This window comes from Lithobates pipiens, unplaced genomic scaffold (assembly GCF_037356315.1).
Source record: "Lithobates pipiens isolate NorthernLeopardFrog02 unplaced genomic scaffold, aLitPip1_a1.2 Scaffold_16, whole genome shotgun sequence".
NCBI lineage: Eukaryota > Metazoa > Chordata > Amphibia > Anura > Ranidae > Lithobates > Lithobates pipiens.
In genome coordinates this window covers 474,637,912-474,661,516 of record NW_027507748.1, presented here as the reverse complement: position 1 = coordinate 474,661,516, position 23,605 = coordinate 474,637,912, and the positions used below count along the sequence as shown (strand labels likewise).

The 23,605-nt window shown below is 43.2% G+C and overlaps 1 protein-coding gene across 3 annotated transcripts in view; it reads left to right on the top strand.

The window, feature by feature from the left end:
- Positions 1 to 23,605, top strand: part of NALCN (sodium leak channel, non-selective) — an 864,749-nt gene that overhangs the window by 246,193 nt on the left and 594,951 nt on the right. For all 3 annotated transcript variants that reach the window (XM_077482966.1, XM_077482963.1, XM_077482965.1), the window contains one exon: positions 2,622 to 2,750. In XM_077482966.1, the coding sequence (XP_077339092.1) occupies positions 2,622 to 2,750 (129 nt within the window). The remainder of the gene's footprint in view (positions 1 to 2,621; positions 2,751 to 23,605) is intronic.

Here is a 23,605-nt window from a genome sequence, read left to right as displayed (position 1 = left end):
CACTGATACAGTAATTTATAGTAGTGATCTTGTCTTACTTCCTTCTCACATGATGAAAGAAGAGCTAGCCTGTATAATATAAAGTCAGATGGCACTTAATGTAAGCTTTAGTAGAGGATTTTTGCACACTTTTAGCATTACACCCTCAAGGAACATGTTTAATTTCTCTTCACCCCCTCCACCCCCCCCACCTTTCTTTGATCTATTTTAAATGGTATTCTGTTTATTTGCTTCCTGGTCTTATCCAATTCTGTCAGGCCCCATTCACACAGCTGATCTGATCAGGTCCACCTGTCAGTTTTACAGGTGGACCTGAGCGGAAGGTCCACGCATTCCTATGAACAAGCGGGTGTAAAAGGGCTTGTGTCTGTTTATACCCACCTACTTCCGTATCTGATCCAGTGCTCTAAAAAAGAGAAACTGTCCTTTTCCATTTAGTCGGGTGTAAAAAAACAGTGGAGTCTGCTTACTCCTGGCCGCCCATAGAGCAGAATGGACTATGTCCATGTCCACCCTGCAGAAACTGAGCAGACACTGATATGTCATCCACTTGCTCTGCTCTAATCGACAGCGGATCTATGAGCTGGTCTGCTGCTGATCAGAATGGAATCCACTCCCATCTGAAGGGGGCCTTATCCAACTTTCCTTTTTAATTTCTGTCCCCCTCCTCTCCAGTGATTTTTCCACAAGCAATTTTTACTTCTTTTCTCAATCATTCTCCTAATGTCAGGACCAGGATCTAAACCTGCAACCTCTGCTGTGTCTGGCGTTGTCTCTTCTTGCAGAGCCACTTGCAATACTAAACAGAAGCCTGCAAAACTCATTTAATAATCTTATCTTGAACGTTGTTTCTCTTGAACCTTGGGACCTTTGCTCTTTCTATGAACTTCCTATTTTAGCCAGGCCTTTCCAACTCTGGTTTACCAGATTATTGTGCTCTCTCCAGCCAATATCTTGCTCTTGTCACTCCTACTGCCATTCTTATCTTTGCTATCACTCGTTACTGACCCTTGGCTTGTTCTTCGACTACACTTCTGCTTGATCCCAACCTGCAACCACTTGTTACGGTTTGTGACGGGAGTTACTTTTGGCGCAGGGTGACCAAGAAAATAATGAACCCTGTATCTGCCATATTAGAAATAGTGGCTGATTCATAATGCTGGGACAAATACTGTTAGGAGATGCTGATGTCAATTCCAGCCACCTGTCACTGTCTGTGTTTGCTATAATGTAAATTAGTCTAGTATGACTTGTCACAGCTTCTGAGAGTCTTTCACTCATTGTGCTAATTAACCCTGCAATTGTATGAAGGAGTTCTGTATTGAGGTGTATGATAATGTGTATTGTATAGTCAGTGAACTAGGAGATGTGAAGTCTGTCCTAAAGGTCATGTCTCTGAGTCACCTAAGCTGTCTAAAGGATTAGATAATTCGCTCATGTTAATTAGGTTTCTGGTCACAGGTTGTCTTTTCATCCTGCTGTATATATTTGTGTGAGATCTCAAAATAAAGATTCACTCCTGTTGACCCTCAATACAGAGCCTCATCTCGTACTTGGGGGAGAATTATTTGTATGGGTTTCTTGTTCGGCTGATTGAAGTGTTCGGTAACTGCCTTTGTGTTCGGAAATGGAATGTCCTAAATGGCTTTAACCCCTTTCATACTCAGGGTGTCATTACACTGTTCTTTGGCTTGTTACTGACTATGGTTCTGCTTGATCTGTACCAGCTATATCTGCTACTGGACCACAGTTTGCTCATCTCCTAGTGAGGTGATCCTGAGGTCCACAACCTGGTAAAAAAAAACACACAGCAAAGTCCATCTCCACCATCGGGAGTTCTGGTGAACACTGGTTAGGCTCTCTACTGCTATAGTTACTGGTCTCTAAAGGATGACCAATGGCTGTGACACCTAAACGGTTTCTATTCTTTAATCTGACCATTAACATCATTTCTCTCTCTATCTTATTGTCACTACGCTCTTTCTTTGCACTCTCTTCTACTTCTGACAAAAATTTTCTCAATATTCCCATCTGTATCCTCTGCTCCTTTTCCCAGATGTTTTCTCAATGCTTCTGCATCCACTAACCAAAGTGTCTTAGAGCCACTTCATGGTGCATTTCTGCCCTCTTTATACTACTGTCACTTCTGTCCTCTTTGCCCTAATGTTTTTTTTTTTTAATTATGCCTCTTATGCACTCTCTGCTCTGGCCCAAAACTCTCAGTGCCTCCCATTGGGTCATTTCTATTATCAACACTCTTCTTTCTCACCTATGAATTCTCTCAAATTATTTCACCGATCTCTGTCAGTGATAATAAATCCAGCACTCCATACACCTGAATTGATCCCCAATGGGTTCTAAAAGAGGTGACTGTGAGCCTTATCCCAAAACACAATCCAGGTACAAAGCTGAAGGGACACTTTGGGGTCCTTGTATTTAGGTCATCCTTGGCAATTACATCTAACAGGCAGTTCAATTTTCTTTTGGTAAAATTAGGATGATAGATTGTTACATGACAATAGATTTCACTACTGTGGTCAGTACACTGTATTAATACAAAAAAAATGACTTGTATGAGGTATTGTACATAAATTATACTCTGCATACTTATTTTATTACAGGCGCTCAGGGGAACAAATCTGGAGTGTCTCCATATTTTTGTTATTTTTTCTTCTCCTCTATGGAATTCTTGGAGTTCAGATGTTTGGAACTTTCACTTATCATTGTGTTACAAATGACACACAGCCAGGGTAAGTGATGTGGTCCTGTTTTTATTCATACCTTAAAATTATTTGGGTTAGTCATGTTTGAATTTCAGTAGAAATCTACCAAAAACCCAAAAATAACTGGTATTGATGAAAAAGCATTTTAATGGTGTGTTCTCACATATTATAATATCAATGGTGCTTGAAGCATAACTTTATAAGCCAGATTACAAAAGTAAGGTGCTTTTTAGTCCTGAAGACAATTATTACATTTCATTGCTGTAAGTACTATATAACAAAGAGGATTATATTTTTTCTTTGGTTTTCTGATATAAAAAGGTTTCCAGAATACATTTCCTGCAGTTTTTATAGTCCACATTTTTCTGGGAGAAGGCTGTGATTTGAAAATGAACCCTTTCAATGCCATTGCTATGCCCGCTGAGCCAGCATTGAAGTTTTGATCTGCAGCAAAAAAACACGACAAGCACTTTAATTTCTCCAAATCTGTGTTTTTTAAAGCATAGATCCCATAATATTAAGATGGTTTCTGTAATTTTCTAAATACAGTATATGTTTAAGAAAAATGACCTAAAAACCATGAACCAGATATTTCCTTCTAAGAGCCCTTTCACATTGCCAGTGCCCGGGCTTAGATTGAGTAGGGAAGGGTGAGAACACCTGTCATGTTTTTACTGCTATACAGGGATCCTCAATTACTGTTCTAGTGACAATGGTTTCACCAGACAGGAAGTGAGGAAAAATCTCTAACATGGACACAGACAGAAATAATAATCTGACAGAGATTCAAATCTTCCCCTAGTCTACTGAAAAAAAAAGGCATTGCTGTTTGTGTTGACGTTTCAGATTTTCTCTCACTTCCTGTTTGGTAAAACCATTATCACCTTGACAGTAAGTGAAAACCTTCTTTACTCAATACAAAAAAATAAAAAAAATAAAAATACTTTACATATAGTTTGAAGCACAACTGTACCATTGTCAAATTGTTCTTTAATCAACTTCCCCACTCCCCTGATTGCTGCCCACAAAAAAAAAAAATTAACTACCGTATATACTCGAGTATAGGCCGACCCGAATATAAGCCGAGGCCCCCAACTTACCCCCAAAAAAACTGGCAAACTTATTGACTCGTGTATAAGCCGAGGGTGAGACATGCCTGTCCATCCCTGTGTGTGTGTCCGTCCATCCCTGTGTGTCCGTCCATCCCTGTGTGTCCGTCCATCCCTGTGTGTCCGTCCATCCCTGTGTGTCCGTCCATCCATCCCTGTGTGTGTGTGTGTCCATCCATCCATCCATCCCTGTGTGTGTGTGTCTCCATCCATCCATCCATCCATCCCTGTGTGTGTGTGTCTCCATCCATCCATCCATCCATCCATCCCTGTGTGTGTGTGTCTCCATCCATCCATCCATCCATCCCTGTGTGTGTCTCCATCCATGTGTGTGTGTGTGTGTGTGTGTGTGTGTGTGTGTGTGTGTGTGTGTGTGTCCAGCCTACCTTTGTCCCGAGCCTCCGTCCCGTGCCTTGCCTCCTTGCCTCCGTCCCGTGCCGTGCCTTGCCTCCTTGCATCCGTCCCGTGTCGTGCCTTGCCTTGCCCCCGTCCCGTCCCGTCCCGTGCCGTGCCGTCCCGTGCCCTCTTCGTCGGCGGCCATTGTAAAGTTCAAAAGCTGCGCCGCCGCCTTCGCCTGTGATAGGCGGAACACTGAATTTCCCAGCAGCCTGTGTTCCGCCTATCACAGACGTCGTATCATCCTCGTCCGTAGTACGAGGATGATACGACGTCCGTGATAGGCGGAACACAGGCTGCTGGGAAATTCAGTGTTCCGCCTATCACAGGCGAAGGCGGAGCCGGAGGCGCGGCTTTTGAATAGAATGGCCGCTGTCTGTCTGCTCGACACGCTGATCGAGCGGGCAGACAGCGATGACTCGAGTATAAGCCGAGGGGGGCACTTTCAGCCTCAAAAAAGAGGCTGAAAATCTCGGCTTATACTCGAGTATATACGGTACCTAAAGTTTAGATATATGTGATAGAGTCTTGCAAGCTACCCAGCTAGAAACTCAGTTTGTAAATTGTCCAAGTCTCATCCACACCTATGGCTTTAAAACCACTCATATATTGTGTACACTTAAAGGGGTTGTAAACCCTCGCCATTTTTCACCTGAATGCATTCTATGCATTAACCACTTTCAGACCGGACCAATTTGCTGGTCAAAGACCAGACCACTTTTTGCGATTCGGCACTGCGTCGCTTTAACTGACAATTGCGCGGTCATGCGACGTGGCTCCCAAACAAAATTGATGTCCTTTTTTTCCCACAAATAGAGCTTTCTTTTGGTGGTATTTGATCACCCCTGCGGTTTTTATTTTTTGCGCTATAAACAAAAATAGAGCGACAATTTTGAAAAAACTGCATTATTTTTTACTTTTTGTTATAATAAATATCCCCCAAAAATATATAAAAAAACATTTTTTTCCCTCAATTTAGGCCGATACGTATTCTTCTACATATTTTTGGTAAAAAAAAATCGCAATAAGCGATTATTGATTGGTTTGCGCAAAAGTTATAGCGTTTACAAAATAGGGATAGTTTTATAGCATTTTTATTAATAATTTTTTATTATTTTTTTTTTTACTAGTAATGGCGGCGATCTGCGATTTTTATTGTGACTGCGACATTGTCGGGGACCCATCGGACATTTTTGACACATTTTTGGGACCATTGTCATTTATACAGTAATCACTGCTATATAAATGCAGTGATTCCTGTGTAAATGACACTGGCAGTGAAAGGGTTAACCAGTGGGTGGCAGTGTAGGGGTTAAGTGTTCCTAGGGGTGTGTTACTAACTGTGGGGGGGTTGGGCTTTCATTTAGTGTACACTGATCTCTGCTCCAATCACATGGAGCAGAGATCAGCGTCACTAGTTGCTAGGCAGAATGGGAAAATGTTGTTTATACAGCATTTCCTCCATTCGGCCGCTCCGTGAGACGATCGTGGGGATGCCCGCGGCGATCGAGTCCGCGGGTCCCGCGACCGGACTCACGGGGGTCCCGACCAGCGCGGGAGCGCGCCGCCGGCGGCGTGCTCCCGATGGCACGGCGGCAACGAATATTGGACGTACATGTACGCCAATATGCCTGCCCGTGCCATGCTGTCGACGTACATCGTCGTGCGCTGGTCGGGAAGTGGTTAAGGTGAAAAACCTCCTGTGCTGCAGCAGTGCCCTCGAGCCCCCCTTATACTTACCTGACCCCTTTAATTCCCATGACCGGAATGAGCACACCAGCCCTGGCCGGTGTCTCGTGTCCTGATTGGATAGATTAATAGCAGCGCAGCCATTGGCTCCCACTGCTGTCAATCAAATCCAATGACGCGGGCGCTGGGTGTCCATGAAGGAGATCACTTCTCTGATGGGCATTTCGATGTGGAGGAGGAGCCAGGAGTGCCATGGAGGGACCCCAGAAGAGGAGGATTGGGGCCACTTTGTGTAAAACCAACTGCACAGCAGAGGTAAGTATGACATGTTTGTTATTTTTTTCTAAAAAAAAAAAATGAACCTTTACAATCACTTTAAGTTTTTATCGTTCTTCCATTTAAAGTCAAACAAAAAGTCCTATTGTGTTTTTAGGAGTGTCTGCATTGGACTACAGCTGTAAAACATGCAGAAACAAATCTGAGCAAACCGTTAGAAATGTGCTAACTGTGCTTGTTTATGTTTATAAAGTCAGATTGTGCATTTTCCATGAGAGGAGATTTTGGCATTACTCTGTGGCGGCTGGTGCTCACAATTTGGGAGGGGGGGGCAGGACACATATTAACCCCCCCCATGAGGGAGATGAACAGCAGCGATCACCCAGCACCACCCCCTGCATGTAGATTAAGGGGCCAGATGCATGGATGGGGGGCAGTGCCCCTGGCCCCTTATGGAGCGGCCACCACTGGCACTACTACTGTTCATGGTCTACACGGAAAGTACAGACTTTTAAGGTCAACACATATCTATGGGGTTGAGCTTACTTTATAAAGTCTTTGGTTAGGGGATTTTAGAGGTTTAAAGTGGTTGTAAACCCCCCTGAGACATTTTTACATATAGGTAAGCCTATAATGCGCTCATGCGCAGAGAAACGTTTCTTCCCCAGCGTGTGCCATGACTGGCGGCTCCCGATGGATGCATCCACCAGCGGGGACATCACGGACATTGCGGGCTTCGTTCACAGGTAAGTGCCACATAATGGGCTAGTATGCTATGCATACTAGCCCATTATGCTTTTACTTTGCAGGGGAATAAATAGGCACTAAAACCCATCAGGGCTTACTTCCTCTTTAACTGGCCATACTTGGATCAAAACCAGAAAGAACCAGATGAATTTTGATCAATCTTTGATAAGCGATGCAGCCGATAGACTGCAGTGCTGATCAGTTTATGCTGACAGCAGGGAGTCTACCCACTGTTAGGATACAAAGACACAGCAGAGATGATTCCCACATCCACACCGAAAGTGTGGATGGGGGAATCAGGTTAGTTTTATCATTGGTGACAGGGGAGGGACCTCCAGCAGATTGACAGCCTCAGCTCTGTTTTTGTTCGCTGTGTGGAGGGGGTGTGTCTCTACCCTCCAATCAGATCTCACAGCTCTCCTCACTGAGCTCTGCATAGTGTAACTTCAGCTCTCCACCCCCTTTTTCCTGAACTCTCAGACAAGCTTATAAATTCTGGACTTTGAATGGATGTAGAGAAGAGAGGGCTGCAGATAGACAAACACAACATATGTAGGAGGAGGATTTGTTACATCTCTGTGTATCACCCAAGGATAGACTCTTCACTTGGTATATGTAAGGGTTTACACCCACATTAAGTTTAAAGTTAATCTGCACTTTACCCATGCAGAACAAAAGCAACAAAAATCACTTAAAGGGATTGTAAACCTGATAATTTCCTAATCCAACCATTCTTACCCAGATAGAATAGCTCTCATGACCAAAGAGGAGACTTCATCCAACTAAGGATATGGTCAAGTGATATCACAGTGACATTTACAATAAAGGCAATAGTCTTCATGATCTAGTAAGAAACAAACCCTTAAATGAAAATAACATTCGCTTGCTAGAGTAGAAGGAAAACATAGGCACTGCAGAGAAATTCTATGAATGTACTTCACTTAACTTCACACCAGAAAGCAGGTTTGTTTTCACAATGCCAAGAAGTCCATGCAGAGCCAAGCCTATTCACTGATCTGGGAAAGGTTCAAACAAGGCTGCAGCAGCTCTCAGCCTCAGTAGAGACACTTTACAATGCAAATATTGAATCACCTTGTGGGTTACCAAGAAGGATGACTCTTAATGAGCCATTTACTTCTCTACTCCAAAGAATCAGCAGAACTAAAAGCAATTTCCATCTCTCTCTCTGTCTCTCAAACACAAAAATAGTCCGCCACTAAAATATGCAGTAGATTTAAGCTCCCACTATGCTTCACATAAGGGTAACCAGCGCAGGCAGGTGGAGTAATTAATAATGAAGGTGGGGGATAAAAATGACCACAACTTGGCTAGAACAGTGTAGTAATTGATGAGAAGGACAATAGTCAATGTTGATTGTTTGCTACAACACCAATGGTAACTTTTCCTGCATTGATCCAACTGCTTTTATAAGAGAAGTCCAGCCAAAGCTCATTTGGCTGGGCTTTTCCTATGGATTACAGGAGTGCAGTTCGTTTTGCACTCCTGTGACCCATTTTCAGCAGAGATCGGGCGGAAGTCCGCTCTCTGCTGACGTCACGAATATCAGTCCAGGCACCCCGTCATCCCGACAATGGAAGTCGGGATCCACCAGGTGCCTGGACTGACACCTGGCTCAGCCTCTCAGCAAGCTGCTGAAAGCCTGAGACGGCAGCTCCCCACCCCTCCACAGCTCAGCACTCCAATGAGCACAGAGAGAGAAGAGCAGAGAGCTGTGACTGACAGCTCATGGAGCTCTGGCAGTGTTTGATCGCTCGGTTCTCAGTGCAGAGGCGCCAGGGGACAAAAGCAGTATCGGACCAATGCTAGGTAAGTATGATGGGGGGGGGGGGGGAAGAAAACAATACTTCTCTTTTAAAGCCGCATTAAAAGCAAAACCAAAAATATAATATATTACAGCTTACCAATCATTAAGCCGCGTACACACGGGCGGACTGTCTGTCCAACTTAGTCCGCCGAAACACATTTCAGCGGACAGTCCGCTCGTGTGTGGGCTTCAGCTGACTTTTTCAGCGTACAGTCTGGCGGACTAAGTATTTCGGAATTTCCGTATTATTGTCCGTCCAACTTTGGTTTCAGCGGACAGTCCGCTCGTGAGTAGGCTAGTTGGACGGACTAAGTATGGCGCATGCTCAGAAAGGATTTACACGGCGGAAGGTTGCATTGCTGTGTATTCGACGTCCTATTTCTAGTCCCGTCGTACGTGCTGTACACGTCATCGCGCAAGCTTTCAACGGACTGTTTGTTCATCGTGTGTGGTCAAGTCCGTTCATTCGAAAGTAGGATGGACTGTCCGTCGGATTGTCTGACGGACTTAGTTGGTCAGACAGTCCGCCTGTGTGTACGCGGCTTTAGATATAGTGGCTGCATTATTTTGCGGGCAATATTTTTTTTTTTGCAGACAATAGATTTTTTATCAGCAAAAGAGACCTCTGCTTGTGCTGCTTCTGCCTTTGCTCTTCCTCTGAGTGCTGCAGAACTCACTGATGATATGCTGGAGCACACAGAATTTCTAGAGCTGGAAACAGGAGATCTGGTCTCTAACATTAGAGGAGTTATTTTAATACTCTTATCTGAGTTCATGGTGATCAATTTTTAGTGGATGCTTTAACTTCAAATGTAGCTCTTGTGACTTTGCCTGTTATACGTATGCCTTTTACTGTGCTGTCCTACTATCCCTTAGCTGACAGCCAGTTAACAAAACAGACAGAAGTAGCGTTGTGTTTTATTCCAAAACTGAATCTACTTACTATCATTAGTTCTGTAAAAGGCATTTGTGTAACAGGCAAAGTCAAAAGAGCTACATTTGAAGTTAAAGTGATTGTAAAGGCTCTTTTTTTTTTAAATAACAAACATGTCATCCTTACCTCCACCATACAGCTTGTTTTGCACCGAGTGGCCCCGAAACTCGCTCCCCTCGATCCCCTGGCAGCTCTCACAGCTCCTCCCCACATCAGATAACCCCCCAGGAGAAGTGCTCTCACAGAGGGTTACCTTGCGGGCGCACTCCGGAGGCCAGCATTTGCATCCATAGACACAAATGCTGGACTTGGCCAGAACCCCCGCCGCCCGCATCATCGGATTTGATTGACAGCAGCGGGAGCCAATGGCTGCGCTGCTATCAATCTATCCAACCAAGAGCCGGGAACCCATGCAGAGAGGGACAGCGCATCTCCGCCGAGTGAATTCCAGGGCTCAGGTAAGTAAAATGGGGGGCTAGGGGGGCGGTGACTGCCAGAAATTTTTTCTCCTTAATGCACAGGATGCATTAAGGTGAAAAAACGCAAGGGTTTACAATCCCTTTAACCACTTGCCTACTGGGCACTTAAACACCCTTCCTGCCCAGACCAATTTTCAGCTTTCGGTGCTCTCACACTTTGAATGACAATTACTCAGTCATGTAACACTGTACCCAAATTAATTTTTTTTTCCTTTTTTTCATACAAATAGAGCTTTCTTTTGGTGGTATTTGATCAGTTTTTTATTTTTTGCGCTATAAATGAAAAAAGACCGAAAATTTGGGAAAAAAACAAATTTTTCTTAGTTTATGTGATAACATTTTGCAAATTATTAATGTTTCTTCATAAATTTTGGCCACAATTTATACTGCTACATATCTTTGGTAAAAAATAACCCAAATTAGTGGATATTATTTGGTCTTTGTGAAAGTTAGAGAGTCTACAAGCTGGGGTGCAAATCATAAAAAAATTGATCACACCTGATATACTGGTGGCCTATCTCATTTCTTGTGGCCCGAACAAGCCAGGAAAGTACAAATACCCCCCAAATGACCTATTTTTTGAAAGTAGACATTCCAAGGTATTTAGTAAGATGCATGGTGAGGTTTTTGATGTTGTAATTTTTTCCCACAATTCTTTGAAAATTAAGATTTTATTTCCCACAAAATTGTCATTGTAATAGGCTATTTCTCTCACATGGCATGTGTATACCACAGATGACGCCCCAAAATACATTCTGCTACTCCTCCTGAGTATTACGATACCACATGTGTGAGACTTTTACACAGCCTGGCCACATACAGAGGCCCAATATTGAAATAGCACCATCAGGCGTTCTAGGAGCATAAATTACACATCTAATTTCTCATCCACCTATTACACTTTTGAAGGCCCTGGAGCACCAGGAAGTTTTGGGAAAATATGGAAAAAAAATGAAAACGCATTTTTTTTTTTTTACACAAAGTTGTCCATTTATAAGATATTTCCAACACATAGCATGTACATAGCAAAAATGACACCCCAAAATACGCTCTGCTACTCCTCCTGAGTATGGCAATACCAAATGTGTGAGACTTTTACACAGCTTGGCCACATACAGAGGCCCAACATGCAATGAACACCATCAGGTGTTCCAGGGACACATAGCATGTACATACCAAGAATTACACCCCAAAATACATTCTGCTGAGCAAAGAGTAAACAAAAGATTACCTGTGGTTTTAGCAGCGCAGTTGTCCACAGGATGATAGCACTGGTCCAGGCAGCAGGCAGGGACTTGGTCAGCAAAAGCAAACACAATTTTTCAGGCAACAGGCAGGTATACTGTCCATAGGCAATACAGGCAGCAGGCAGGGATACTGTCCATATACAGTCCAAGGTCAGTGCAGGCAGAGATTGTCAGCAGTGCCAAAATATTGGTCCTGGTAGTAGGCAGGAACATGGTCCATCCATGTGGTGTGGTCAGTTCATGCGACAGGCAGAGGCATGATGGCATAGGTCCTACAGTCAGCAGGCAGAAGTAGGGCCTTGTTCAGGACAGAATGGGGATAGGGGAAGAGGCTTCTCCCACCCAAATCTCTTTGAAGCCTCCGAGCCTCCAGACCCTAATCTAGGAATGAAAAAACAAATGAAATTGTTTTCTTCATCCAGAAAAACAGTTCTGGAGCCCCTCACATATGTGAGACCCCTGTTATGAATCCCACTAGTCCACTGGGAGGGTACAAGATCAGTCCAAGAGGCAGGCAAGAGGCATGGTCAAACAGTCCAGGGTCAGTTCCAGATCAGGCAGAGGCATAAACAGAATCAGTAGGCAGAAGCGTGGTCGAATAACAAGCCAGGGTCAGTTACAGAGCAAGCAGAGGTATAAGGGCTGTGAAGGTAAATGGCAGGAAGTGAGGGTTATGGTTACCATACTTCACTAATAATTCACTGAAGTATGGTAACGGCGGAAACAGTCACCTATGCAGAGGCCTGGTTGGGAAGGGCATTGGGCACAATGATAAGTGGTGTCTCTTCTCAATCCTCGTTTGGTGCACACCCGACATTTTTTCTGACGTTTTCGCCCTGTTGGTCTGGGAGGGATTTTATCAGGAAAGTGGAGTTCAGAGAGTCTGCTAATCACATCGGATCAAATTTTTTCTGGTGGGCTGTTCGGGTATATATGGGCAGTGGTGGTTTCCTCCTGGTAGCCAAGGAAGGGTATGGGTCTTTCAGTGGATTTTCGATAGATTATATAGGTGTTGTACATGGCCAAATTAAAGAAATAAATTGAAACTTTTTTATACCACTGGTATGTTCTTCTTGTGGAAAGGTAGGGTTCGAGCATCTGGTCGTTGAAGTCGACACCCCCCATGAACATGTTGTACTCATGGATACAAGTTGGCTTTTGTATTGGGCCATTCCTCCTGGTGATCTCAACAAATGTATTGTTGTGGATCGAAGAAAGCATGTACACATCCCTTCTGTCCCTCCACTTCACAGCCAGAATTTCTTTGTTCCGTAAACTTGCCGCTTTGCCTTTTCTTAACTGTTTGTTGAGGAAAGCCCTTCCGGTGTGTCCTTATGGTGCCGCATGCTGGAGTGTTCTTTCTGTGAAGGTTGCGGAACAGGGGTAAACTTGTGTAAAAATTGTCTACAGAGAGATGGTAGTCTTTCTCCAGGAGTGGGTTTATGAGTTCCCAAACGACTTTCCCACTCGATCCGATGTATTCTGGGCAATTAGAGGGATGTAGCTGGGTGTCCTTCCCTTCGTATACCATGAAGGAATATGTATACCCTTTGGCTCGGTCGCACAATTTATACATTTTCACCCCATAGTGGGCCCTTTTGGAGGGAATAAATTGTTTTAGACCCAAGCCCGCCAGAAAATTTGACCAGGGACTCATCCACACATATGTGTTGGTCTGGGGTAAACAACTGGGGGAAGATCTCAGAAAAATAACTTATTAGCGGCCAAATTTTGTAAGGTTTATCAAAATTTGGGTAATTTCGGGGAAGGCACTGGGTATTGTCGTTATAGTGTAGGAATCTCATAATCATGAGATATCTGGTCCTGGGCATTATTGAGGAAATGATGGGCATGTGGTAGATGGGGCGGGATGAACAATATGAACGTAATTCATTTTTTCTGTTTAGTCCCATACAGAATGTGAGGCCCAAAAATTTTTTAAACTCCTCCACTGTTAGAGCTCTCCACTTGTAGGGACGGGCATAATAAGACGTTGGATTACTTGCTATGAATTGTTGTGCATATAGGTTGCACTAGGCCACAATTGATGCTAGCATGTCCTCAGTAAAAATTAAGTGGGAAAAGTCCATCAGGGAAAAATTGTGTGTGTCCACCTGGACTCCTGGGTGGGCAGTGAAAGGGGGAACGTTAGCTTCTCCTGAGTTCGGAGGAAGTCACAAGGGGTTCTGGAGGGAATAGGGAAGGCTGGAATGGGACCTAACCCTTTGGGACTGAGTTGACACCCCACTGGTATGTGGCCTTTGCCGAGGTACTGTGGTGCTGTTGGATGGCTCTGCGGTGCTGGTGGATGGTACCGCCTCCTCAACAGTACGCCTTCGTCTGATGGGCGGACTCTCATCTTCCTCCTCTGATGTTGTCATTGTACCGCTGCTTAAGACAGGCTTGTAGTCCACGTCAGACTCAGAATCTGAATATGAGGAGGAATCCGAAGTGGAGAGCTCCTCATTGCTCTCGTTGGCCGCAAGAATATCGTATGCCTCCTCGGCTGAATATAACTTTTGTGACATTCTTAGTGATCACAAATGGCACTGACAGGTGACACTGATGTGGCAGATGACACTGACAGGTGACACTGATGTGGCAGATGACACTGACAGGTGACACTGATGTGGCAGATGACACTGACAGATGATGCTGATGTGGCAAGTGACACTAGCAGGTGACACTAACAGGTAGCACTGATCACAGGTGACACTGATGTGGCAGTTGACACTGGCAGGTGGCACTGATACGTGACACTTATACGTGGCACTGACATGTGGAACTGATGCGTGGCACTGACACGTGACACTGGCAGATGGCACTGGTGGCAGGTGGCACTGGCAGATGGGGTTGGCAGATGGGGTTGGCTCTGGCAAATGGCACTGGCAAATGGCATTGGCAGATGGCACTGGCAGATGGCACTGGCAGATGGCACTGGGGCTGGCAGGTGTAGTTGTAGATGTAACTAACTGTAACACTCACTCTCAATCACAGATCGCTCTCCCTCCTCACACGCTGTCTCTGTGTGAGGAGGGAGAAACAGGACACCGGCAATGAGAGATGATATCATATGTTTACATTTGAGATCATCTCTCATTGGCTGCTACGATTGGGACGGGGACGGCCTCCCGGCAGATTAGCGTCTGCTCTGTAGCCGTCTTTCGGCTATAGGGCGGGCGCTAAGTGGTTAAGCATACACTAAAAATTGATCACCATGAATTCAGATAAGAGGTTTTTTTTGCGGACGATAGATTATTTTGCGGATGATAGATTGTTTTGCGGACGATACATTTTTTGCAGACAATACATTTTTTGCGGACGATAGATTTTTTGCGAATGGTATTCAACAGTTTAACTCAACAGAAGTCAACTTGCGTTGAGCAGGAACTGTCATAGATTGACTAAAATGTTTCCATTTGTCATGGTTATGCAGTAATCTTCCACTGTTTGCTTACCTCTCCTCATGTGTTCAGACTAATGCCGCGTACACACGACCGGACTTTGACATCAAAGGTCCGACGGAACGATTCCGGCAGACCATTCGATCGTGTGTGGGCTGCAGCTGACTTTTGATTTGCAAAAATCCGACAGACTTTAGAAATGGAACATGTTTCAAATTTTTCTGCCGGACCCAGTTCCTACCGAAAAATCCGCTCGTGTATGCTAGTCCGACAGACAAAAACCAGGGCAGCTATTGGGTACTGGCTATGAACTTCCTTATTCTAGTCCGGTTGTACATCATCACGTTCAAATCCATTGGACTTTGGTGTGATTGTGTGTGGCCAAGTCCGTTCATTCGGAAAGTCCGTCAGAACTCCGCCGAAAGTCCGTCGGACCTAGTCCCTCGAAAAGTCTGGTCGTGTGTACGCGGCATTAGAGGCCAGCCACTTCCACCTGGTGGTTTTTATAACCTCTCCTCTAAGCAGAATATTGGAATACCTCGAGCAGGTGGGATTTTAAAGGCAATATCATAAAAGGTTATATGATAAAAACTGTATATTTATTAATACAAAAAAAGTTTAGAATACATAAATCATTGTACAAAAATATTTTACACAATATAACATGCAATATATACAAAAGTAGAGCAACAAAGAGCGGCTTTCCAACGCATTTCGATTGGTACAAAAATTATCTTCTGCAGGGAGCCACTCTCTGAAAACACAAAATATCAAATCAACACCTTAAAAAAAGTCAAGAAAAATCAAAACATACAAAATATCCATGTTAGACTACTCACAATGCCACCTTCTGGTCCCAGTCACATTTGTCTCTCACCCCGATCGGACAGCTTTATATAGATCACTCGAAAAATATACCACAAAAAAAACCCACAAGTCAAATAAGACTCTTTGATAGATGTATACAATGCTCCGCTATTGATGTCACCAAACCCTGATGTACAATTGTATATCAAGGTAAAAGGGGCCCATAAGATCTAAAAAACAACAATACATTTTTTTTCAAATAACATATGCACAAAACAAAAGCAAAAAAAAAATAAATATATATATTTTATTTTTCTAACAATCGGGACAATCCCAACAAGTACTTACAATACATTAAATAGCCCCAGGAGGGAAATGGCGCCAAAATGCCCCTAATCCAAGCCCTATCAGCTGTATAGACATCAAATGTGAGTAAACAAATTGAGGAGGAAAGGGTATATGTAACCCCAATCTGGGAGAAAAAGAAAATTATATATATTATAGTAACCCCTTGACTAATAATGGATATGATAAGATCTATATCACTTTCAGCCGTCTGTTCATGGTGGCATCGCGTTGAGTCTATCATCTAGAAATACCCGGGTGTCGCCGCAGCAGGGGATGAATACCTCCCTTGCTGACACATCGTTCCGGACTACAGCGTCATCGCACAGGTGACCAAGAACCTGACCAACCCCATCCCAGCAATGACACATCCATCCGGAGCCGGAAGTCACCTCTGCACCACCCCCCCCCCCCCCCCCCCCCGGAACCAGAAGTGATCTCAAACCGTCTGGAACTGGAAATGATCTAACAGTGACACTCCGCTGTGTAAACCAGAAAAGGGATGGCAGTGTCACTAACCAGAAAACATCTATTGTTGAAAAGGTCAGCAGAAAGTGATCACCGAGGAACCCCCATAAAAACTCTGTTCCTTATCAAAAGGAATCCAAACAACGCGCAACACCAACAGACATTGGTGACGCATTGTGGGGTCCCACATCTAGAGAGAGGGGAGGAGGGGAACCAAACCCAATTTGGAGTATATGTGGGCCAAGAGGGACCACTAAGGCTCAAACATGGTGATAACTCCTATTTTTTATTTTATTTTAAGGGGGACCCAAAACACCCTGCAAAACACTGACACTGCAGGACGTGGTCTTATTTTATTACTGGATTTCCCCTCATCCCAAAAATACGGGGGAGGAGGGGAACCAACCCAAGACATCTCGGAATATACATATCCTCCCCATTATTTGTGTGCTGGACCCCCCCCCCCCCAAAAAAAAAAAACTCACAAGGGCTTGAAAGAATGTACACTAAGGGGTGAGGTCTCCATCCAGGAGACCTCTGGGTAGCCAATACCCCCCACGGGACCAGCCCTGATGAAAAATACATCAGAGTGTTTGAGGTGGGAGCATAACATACTACTCCAGAGCGTACCAGTCTGGTGTCATGCTCACACCTCAAGGCCAGACTCACACCACCCGACACAGGAAAATGCCCAAGATTAGCCGCGGGACGACCACATAAAGTGTCGTCACAATGGCACATCGTGGGCTGCCCACGAAGGACCAAAGAGGGGATAACAGAGTCCCCACCCCCCAGTGGGCTTCCCTGTGCTGGGAATGCGGTATAAAGGGTTTCAAACAGCTGCCCTGGGTCTGATGGACAAAAGATCTTGCTGGTTACCATCAGATGGAGTGGAGAGCATCCACCCAACATAGACATTTAGAACATTTATGAAGCAATGTGCGAACAAATACGGCATCCCAATGGTGCCACATGATGGATCGCACACCGCCTCCAAAAATATGAAAGCAAACTTAAATATAGTAATAAACCCCTTCTATAATCATTACTGATGAATCCCATCCCATAAAAACTCCGGATCAGAAAAAAAGGGGCACCAATATAGGTGCAAATAAAAGAAGCCCATAACCCTAGAACCAAAACTAGTCAATCCATACTCCTCTATGTATATCCTATCGAGGTCAATTTGCCTTCCTATCAGTGGTTTCAATCAGTTTTGCCCGAATTGAAGCCATCCAAAAATGGTCTGAAACTTTCTGTTTCATTTAAACCATGGGGGGTGGTGGCGTCCAAATATTTTTTCCTGCGCATTTCGCACTGTAACAATATTTTGTTCCAGTCTCCACCTCCCAATGGTATGTGTACCCGATCTATCACTGTAAAATTTACAGAGGGCATCCTATAACCATGTTTCTTGGCTACATATCTTCCAAGAGAAAGGTATAGATTACAAATTTTCATACTGAATAAGTGTTTACTCACACGTTGGCCTAGCTCCTGTTTAGTCTTCCCAATGTAGAAAGCACCGCATTCGCATTGAAGAAGATAAACCACCCCTTTAGTTTTGCAATTGGCAAAGTGCTTAAGTTGGAATATCTCTCCATTGGGTAATTTGAAAGATGTTAGTTGCCTTATTACTTCACAGAATGAGCATGACCCACAGGGGTACGTACCCCAGGTCTTACAGGGGTCAAGTCGTTGATTACCCTTATATTCACCCTGGGTAATTAAGTTACCAATAGAGCCCACTTTTCGGAAGGTAATTTGGGGATTGGTGGTGATCAAACCTGAAAAGATTGGGTCACCTATAAGTACTGGCCAATTTTTAGTGAGAATTTTTCTTATTTTATAATGTTCATTTGAATAACGTAATATTATTCTTGTGTTATCTTCACATTTTTGGATTTTTTTCTTTTTGAACAGTAACTCATGTCTATCCTGATTTTTTACACGATTAAAAGCCCTTTTAAGGCATGATTTCTTGTAGCCTCTAGTTAGTAATCTCTTACTCAATTTATCAGCCTCTAACTGAAAGGCTTCATTGGTTGTACAATTCCGTTTTATTCGAAGAAATTGACTATACGGGATAGATTTCTTTAAGGGCTCAGGGTGAAAGTTTTCAGTATGCAGAAGCGTATTTGCTGCAGTCTCCTTTCTAAAGAGCTGAGTTGTTAATTTTCCATGGGCATCTTTCATGATGGAAATATCCAAAAAATCTATTTTTGAATGATCATATGACATCGTGAAAAAAAGGTTAAGAGTATTCTGATTCATCTCCTCCAAACATTCTTTAAGCATCTCCTCTGAACCGTTCCATACAAGGAACACGTTGTCGATGTAACATTGCCATAGTATGACGTGCTTCGTGTATCCCGCTAGTCGGTCATTGGACAGAAACGCTTTTTCCCACTCCCCCAGGTACAAGTTGGCATATGAAGGTGCACAACAAGTGCCCATAGCCACACCTTGCACCTGGAGGTAGTGGGATCCCTTGAACAGAAAGACATTGTGTCTTAATATGAAATTAAGAACTCGGAGAATTAAGTCATTTAACTTCCATTCAGTAGTGGATCTCTGTTGTAGAACTTGTTTAATTGCTGCTGCCCCCAAATCATGTGGGATGCTGTTATAAAGCGACTCAATGTCTATGGTGACTAATATTGACAAGTTCGGAATTTCCAGATCCTCTAATATCTGCAACAAATGAATGGTATCCTTCATGTATGAAGCTAATTCTAGAACATGTGGTCTCAAATAGTCATCTATGACTCGTCTGGCCCCCTCAGAGATACTCCCATTACCAGAAATAATGGGTCTCCCTGTTTTTTTTATATCTTTGTGTACCTTCGGCAATGCATACATTGTCGGGATTCGGGGATGTTTGGTGCAGATATACTCCAACATATCAATGGTAATAGCTCCAGTCATATAGGCTTCATCAACTAAGTCATAGAAATTCTGGTTGTATTTCTCAACCATATGAGCAGAAATTTTGTGCTAACATTTACGATTGTTCAAAATTTTTAAACACATGGCTTCATACATCAAATTGTCAATGAGGACGATGTTTCCACCTTTGTCTGAACCCTTGATGGTTATTTCTACATTGTTTTTAAGAGATTTTAATGCGTTCAATTGTTCAACACTCAGATTTTTAGATCCATGTTTCTCTTTCCGAATTGCTTGAATTTCCCTAGTGGTTAATTAACAAATAGCCCTAGGGCCAGATTGGAATTCAATGGAGGAAATTTGTTGGATTTTTTTTTAAACAACTTTTTTGGTTGAGGACATTCCTGAGGATAATCTTCTGTACTCTCCTCACTATCTACATCCTTATCCCAAATATCCATGCAGGACTCCTTTTCCTGGAGGAGCTGATTAAAGTCACGCAATGCCCTAATATCGGCCACGGTCAAATTTGGAGTAACAACTTCCTGTTGAACAGATTGTTTTTTATACGCAAATAAGTGGATATCTTTAATGATTTCAAAATTGTCACATGATTTATTTGGACAGAATGATAGTCCAAGTGAAAGCACCTGACGTTCAGCCGGTGTGAGTATGTGTGACGATAAATTGATAATATTCAATTTTCCTTCACCGGCAGTGGACCCGGATTCTGGTCCTGTGTCGATGATGGGATTGATGCTTGTGTTGGAATTATTTTGTCTAAAAAATCATCAAGTTGTCTTTGAGTTTTGGGAACAGCTCCCAAATCTTTAGTACCTTTCGTATTTTTGCCTTTATCCAGGTGGTGGCTCCTTGTGGGGGATGGCAGTGTCACTAACCAGAAAACATCTATTGTTGAAAAGGTCAGCAGAAAGTGATCACCGAGGAACCCCCATAAAAACTCTGTTCCTTATCAAAAGGAATCCAAACAACGCGCAACACCAACAGACATTGGTGACGCATTGTGGGGTCCCACATCTAGAGAGAGGGGAGGAGGGGAACCAAACCCAATTTGGAGTATATGTGGGCCAAGAGGGACCACTAAGGCTCAAACATGGTGATAACTCCTATTTTTTATTTTATTTTAAGGGGGACCCAAAACACCCTGCAAAACACTGACACTGCAGGACGTGGTCTTATTTTATTACTGGATTTCCCCTCATCCCAAAAATACGGGGGAGGAGGGGAACCAACCCAAGACATCTCGGAATATACATATCCTCCCCATTATTTGTGTGCTGGACCCCCCCCCCCAAAAAAAAAAAAACTCACAAGGGCTTGAAAGAATGTACACTAAGGGATGAGGTCTCCATCCAGGAGACCTCTGGGTAGCCAATACCCCCCACGGGACCAGCCCTGATGAAAAATACATCAGAGTGTTTGAGGTGGGAGCATAACATACTACTCCAGAGCGTACCAGTCTGGTGTCATGCTCACACCTCAAGGCCAGACTCACACCACCCGACACAGGAAAATGCCCAAGATTAGCCGCGGGACGACCACATAAAGTGTCGTCACAATGGCACATCGTGGGCTGCCCACGAAGGACCAAAGAGGGGATAACAGAGTCCCCACCCCCCAGTGGGCTTCCCTGTGCTGGGAATGCGGTATAAAGGGTTTCAAACAGCTGCCCTGGGTCTGATGGACAAAAGATCTTGCTGGTTACCATCAGATGGAGTGGAGAGCATCCACCCAACATAGACATTTAGAACATTTATGAAGCAATGTGCGAACAAATACGGCATCCCAATGGTGCCACATGATGGATCGCACACCGCCTCCAAAAATATGAAAGCAAACTTAAATATAGTAATAAACCCCTTCTATAATCATTACTGATGAATCCCATCCCATAAAAACTCCGGATCAGAAAAAAAGGGGCACCAATATAGGTGCAAATAAAAGAAGCCCATAACCCTAGAACCAAAACTAGTCAATCCATACTCCTCTATGTATATCCTATCGAGGTCAATTTGCCTTCCTATCAGTGGTTTCAATCAGTTTTGCCCGAATTGAAGCCATCCAAAAATGGTCTGAAACTTTCTGTTTCATTTAAACCATGGGGGGTGGTGGCGTCCAAATATTTTTTCCTGCGCATTTCGCACTGTAACAATATTTTGTTCCAGTCTCCACCTCCCAATGGTATGTGTACCCGATCTATCACTGTAAAATTTACAGAGGGCATCCTATAACCATGTTTCTTGGCTACATATCTTCCAAGAGAAAGGTATAGATTACAAATTTTCATACTGAATAAGTGTTTACTCACACGTTGGCCTAGCTCCTGTTTAGTCTTCCCAATGTAGAAAGCACCGCATTCGCATTGAAGAAGATAAACCACCCCTTTAGTTTTGCAATTGGCAAAGTGCTTAAGTTGGAATATCTCTCCATTGGGTAATTTGAAAGATGTTAGTTGCCTTATTACTTCACAGAATGAGCATGACCCACAGGGGTACGTACCCCAGGTCTTACAGGGGTCAAGTCGTTGATTACCCTTATATTCACCCTGGGTAATTAAGTTACCAATAGAGCCCACTTTTCGGAAGGTAATTTGGGGATTGGTGGTGATCAAACCTGAAAAGATTGGGTCACCTATAAGTACTGGCCAATTTTTAGTGAGAATTTTTCTTATTTTATAATGTTCATTTGAATAACGTAATATTATTCTTGTGTTATCTTCACATTTTTGGATTTTTTTCTTTTTGAACAGTAACTCATGTCTATCCTGATTTTTTACACGATTAAAAGCCCTTTTAAGGCATGATTTCTTGTAGCCTCTAGTTAGTAATCTCTTACTCAATTTATCAGCCTCTAACTGAAAGGCTTCATTGGTTGTACAATTCCGTTTTATTCGAAGAAATTGACTATACGGGATAGATTTCTTTAAGGGCTCAGGGTGAAAGTTTTCAGTATGCAGAAGCGTATTTGCTGCAGTCTCCTTTCTAAAGAGCTGAGTTGTTAATTTTCCATGGGCATCTTTCATGATGGAAATATCCAAAAAATCTATTTTTGAATGATCATATGACATCGTGAAAAAAAGGTTAAGAGTATTCTGATTCATCTCCTCCAAACATTCTTTAAGCATCTCCTCTGAACCGTTCCATACAAGGAACACGTTGTCGATGTAACATTGCCATAGTATGACGTGCTTCGTGTATCCCGCTAGTCGGTCATTGGACAGAAACGCTTTTTCCCACTCCCCCAGGTACAAGTTGGCATATGAAGGTGCACAACAAGTGCCCATAGCCACACCTTGCACCTGGAGGTAGTGGGATCCCTTGAACAGAAAGACATTGTGTCTTAATATGAAATTAAGAACTCGGAGAATTAAGTCATTTAACTTCCATTCAGTAGTGGATCTCTGTTGTAGAACTTGTTTAATTGCTGCTGCCCCCAAATCATGTGGGATGCTGTTATAAAGCGACTCAATGTCTATGGTGACTAATATTGACAAGTTCGGAATTTCCAGATCCTCTAATATCTGCAACAAATGAATGGTATCCTTCATGTATGAAGCTAATTCTAGAACATGTGGTCTCAAATAGTCATCTATGACTCGTCTGGCCCCCTCAGAGATACTCCCATTACCAGAAATAATGGGTCTCCCTGTTTTTTTTATATCTTTGTGTACCTTCGGCAATGCATACATTGTCGGGATTCGGGGATGTTTGGTGCAGATATACTCCAACATATCAATGGTAATAGCTCCAGTCATATAGGCTTCATCAACTAAGTCATAGAAATTCTGGTTGTATTTCTCAACCATATGAGCAGAAATTTTGTGCTAACATTTACGATTGTTCAAAATTTTTAAACACATGGCTTCATACATCAAATTGTCAATGAGGACGATGTTTCCACCTTTGTCTGAACCCTTGATGGTTATTTCTACATTGTTTTTAAGAGATTTTAATGCGTTCAATTGTTCAACACTCAGATTTTTAGATCCATGTTTCTCTTTCCGAATTGCTTGAATTTCCCTAGTGGTTAATTAACAAATAGCCCTAGGGCCAGATTGGAATTCAATGGAGGAAATTTGTTGGATTTTTTTTTAAACAACTTTTTTGGTTGAGGACATTCCTGAGGATAATCTTCTGTACTCTCCTCACTATCTACATCCTTATCCCAAATATCCATGCAGGACTCCTTTTCCTGGAGGAGCTGATTAAAGTCACGCAATGCCCTAATATCGGCCACGGTCAAATTT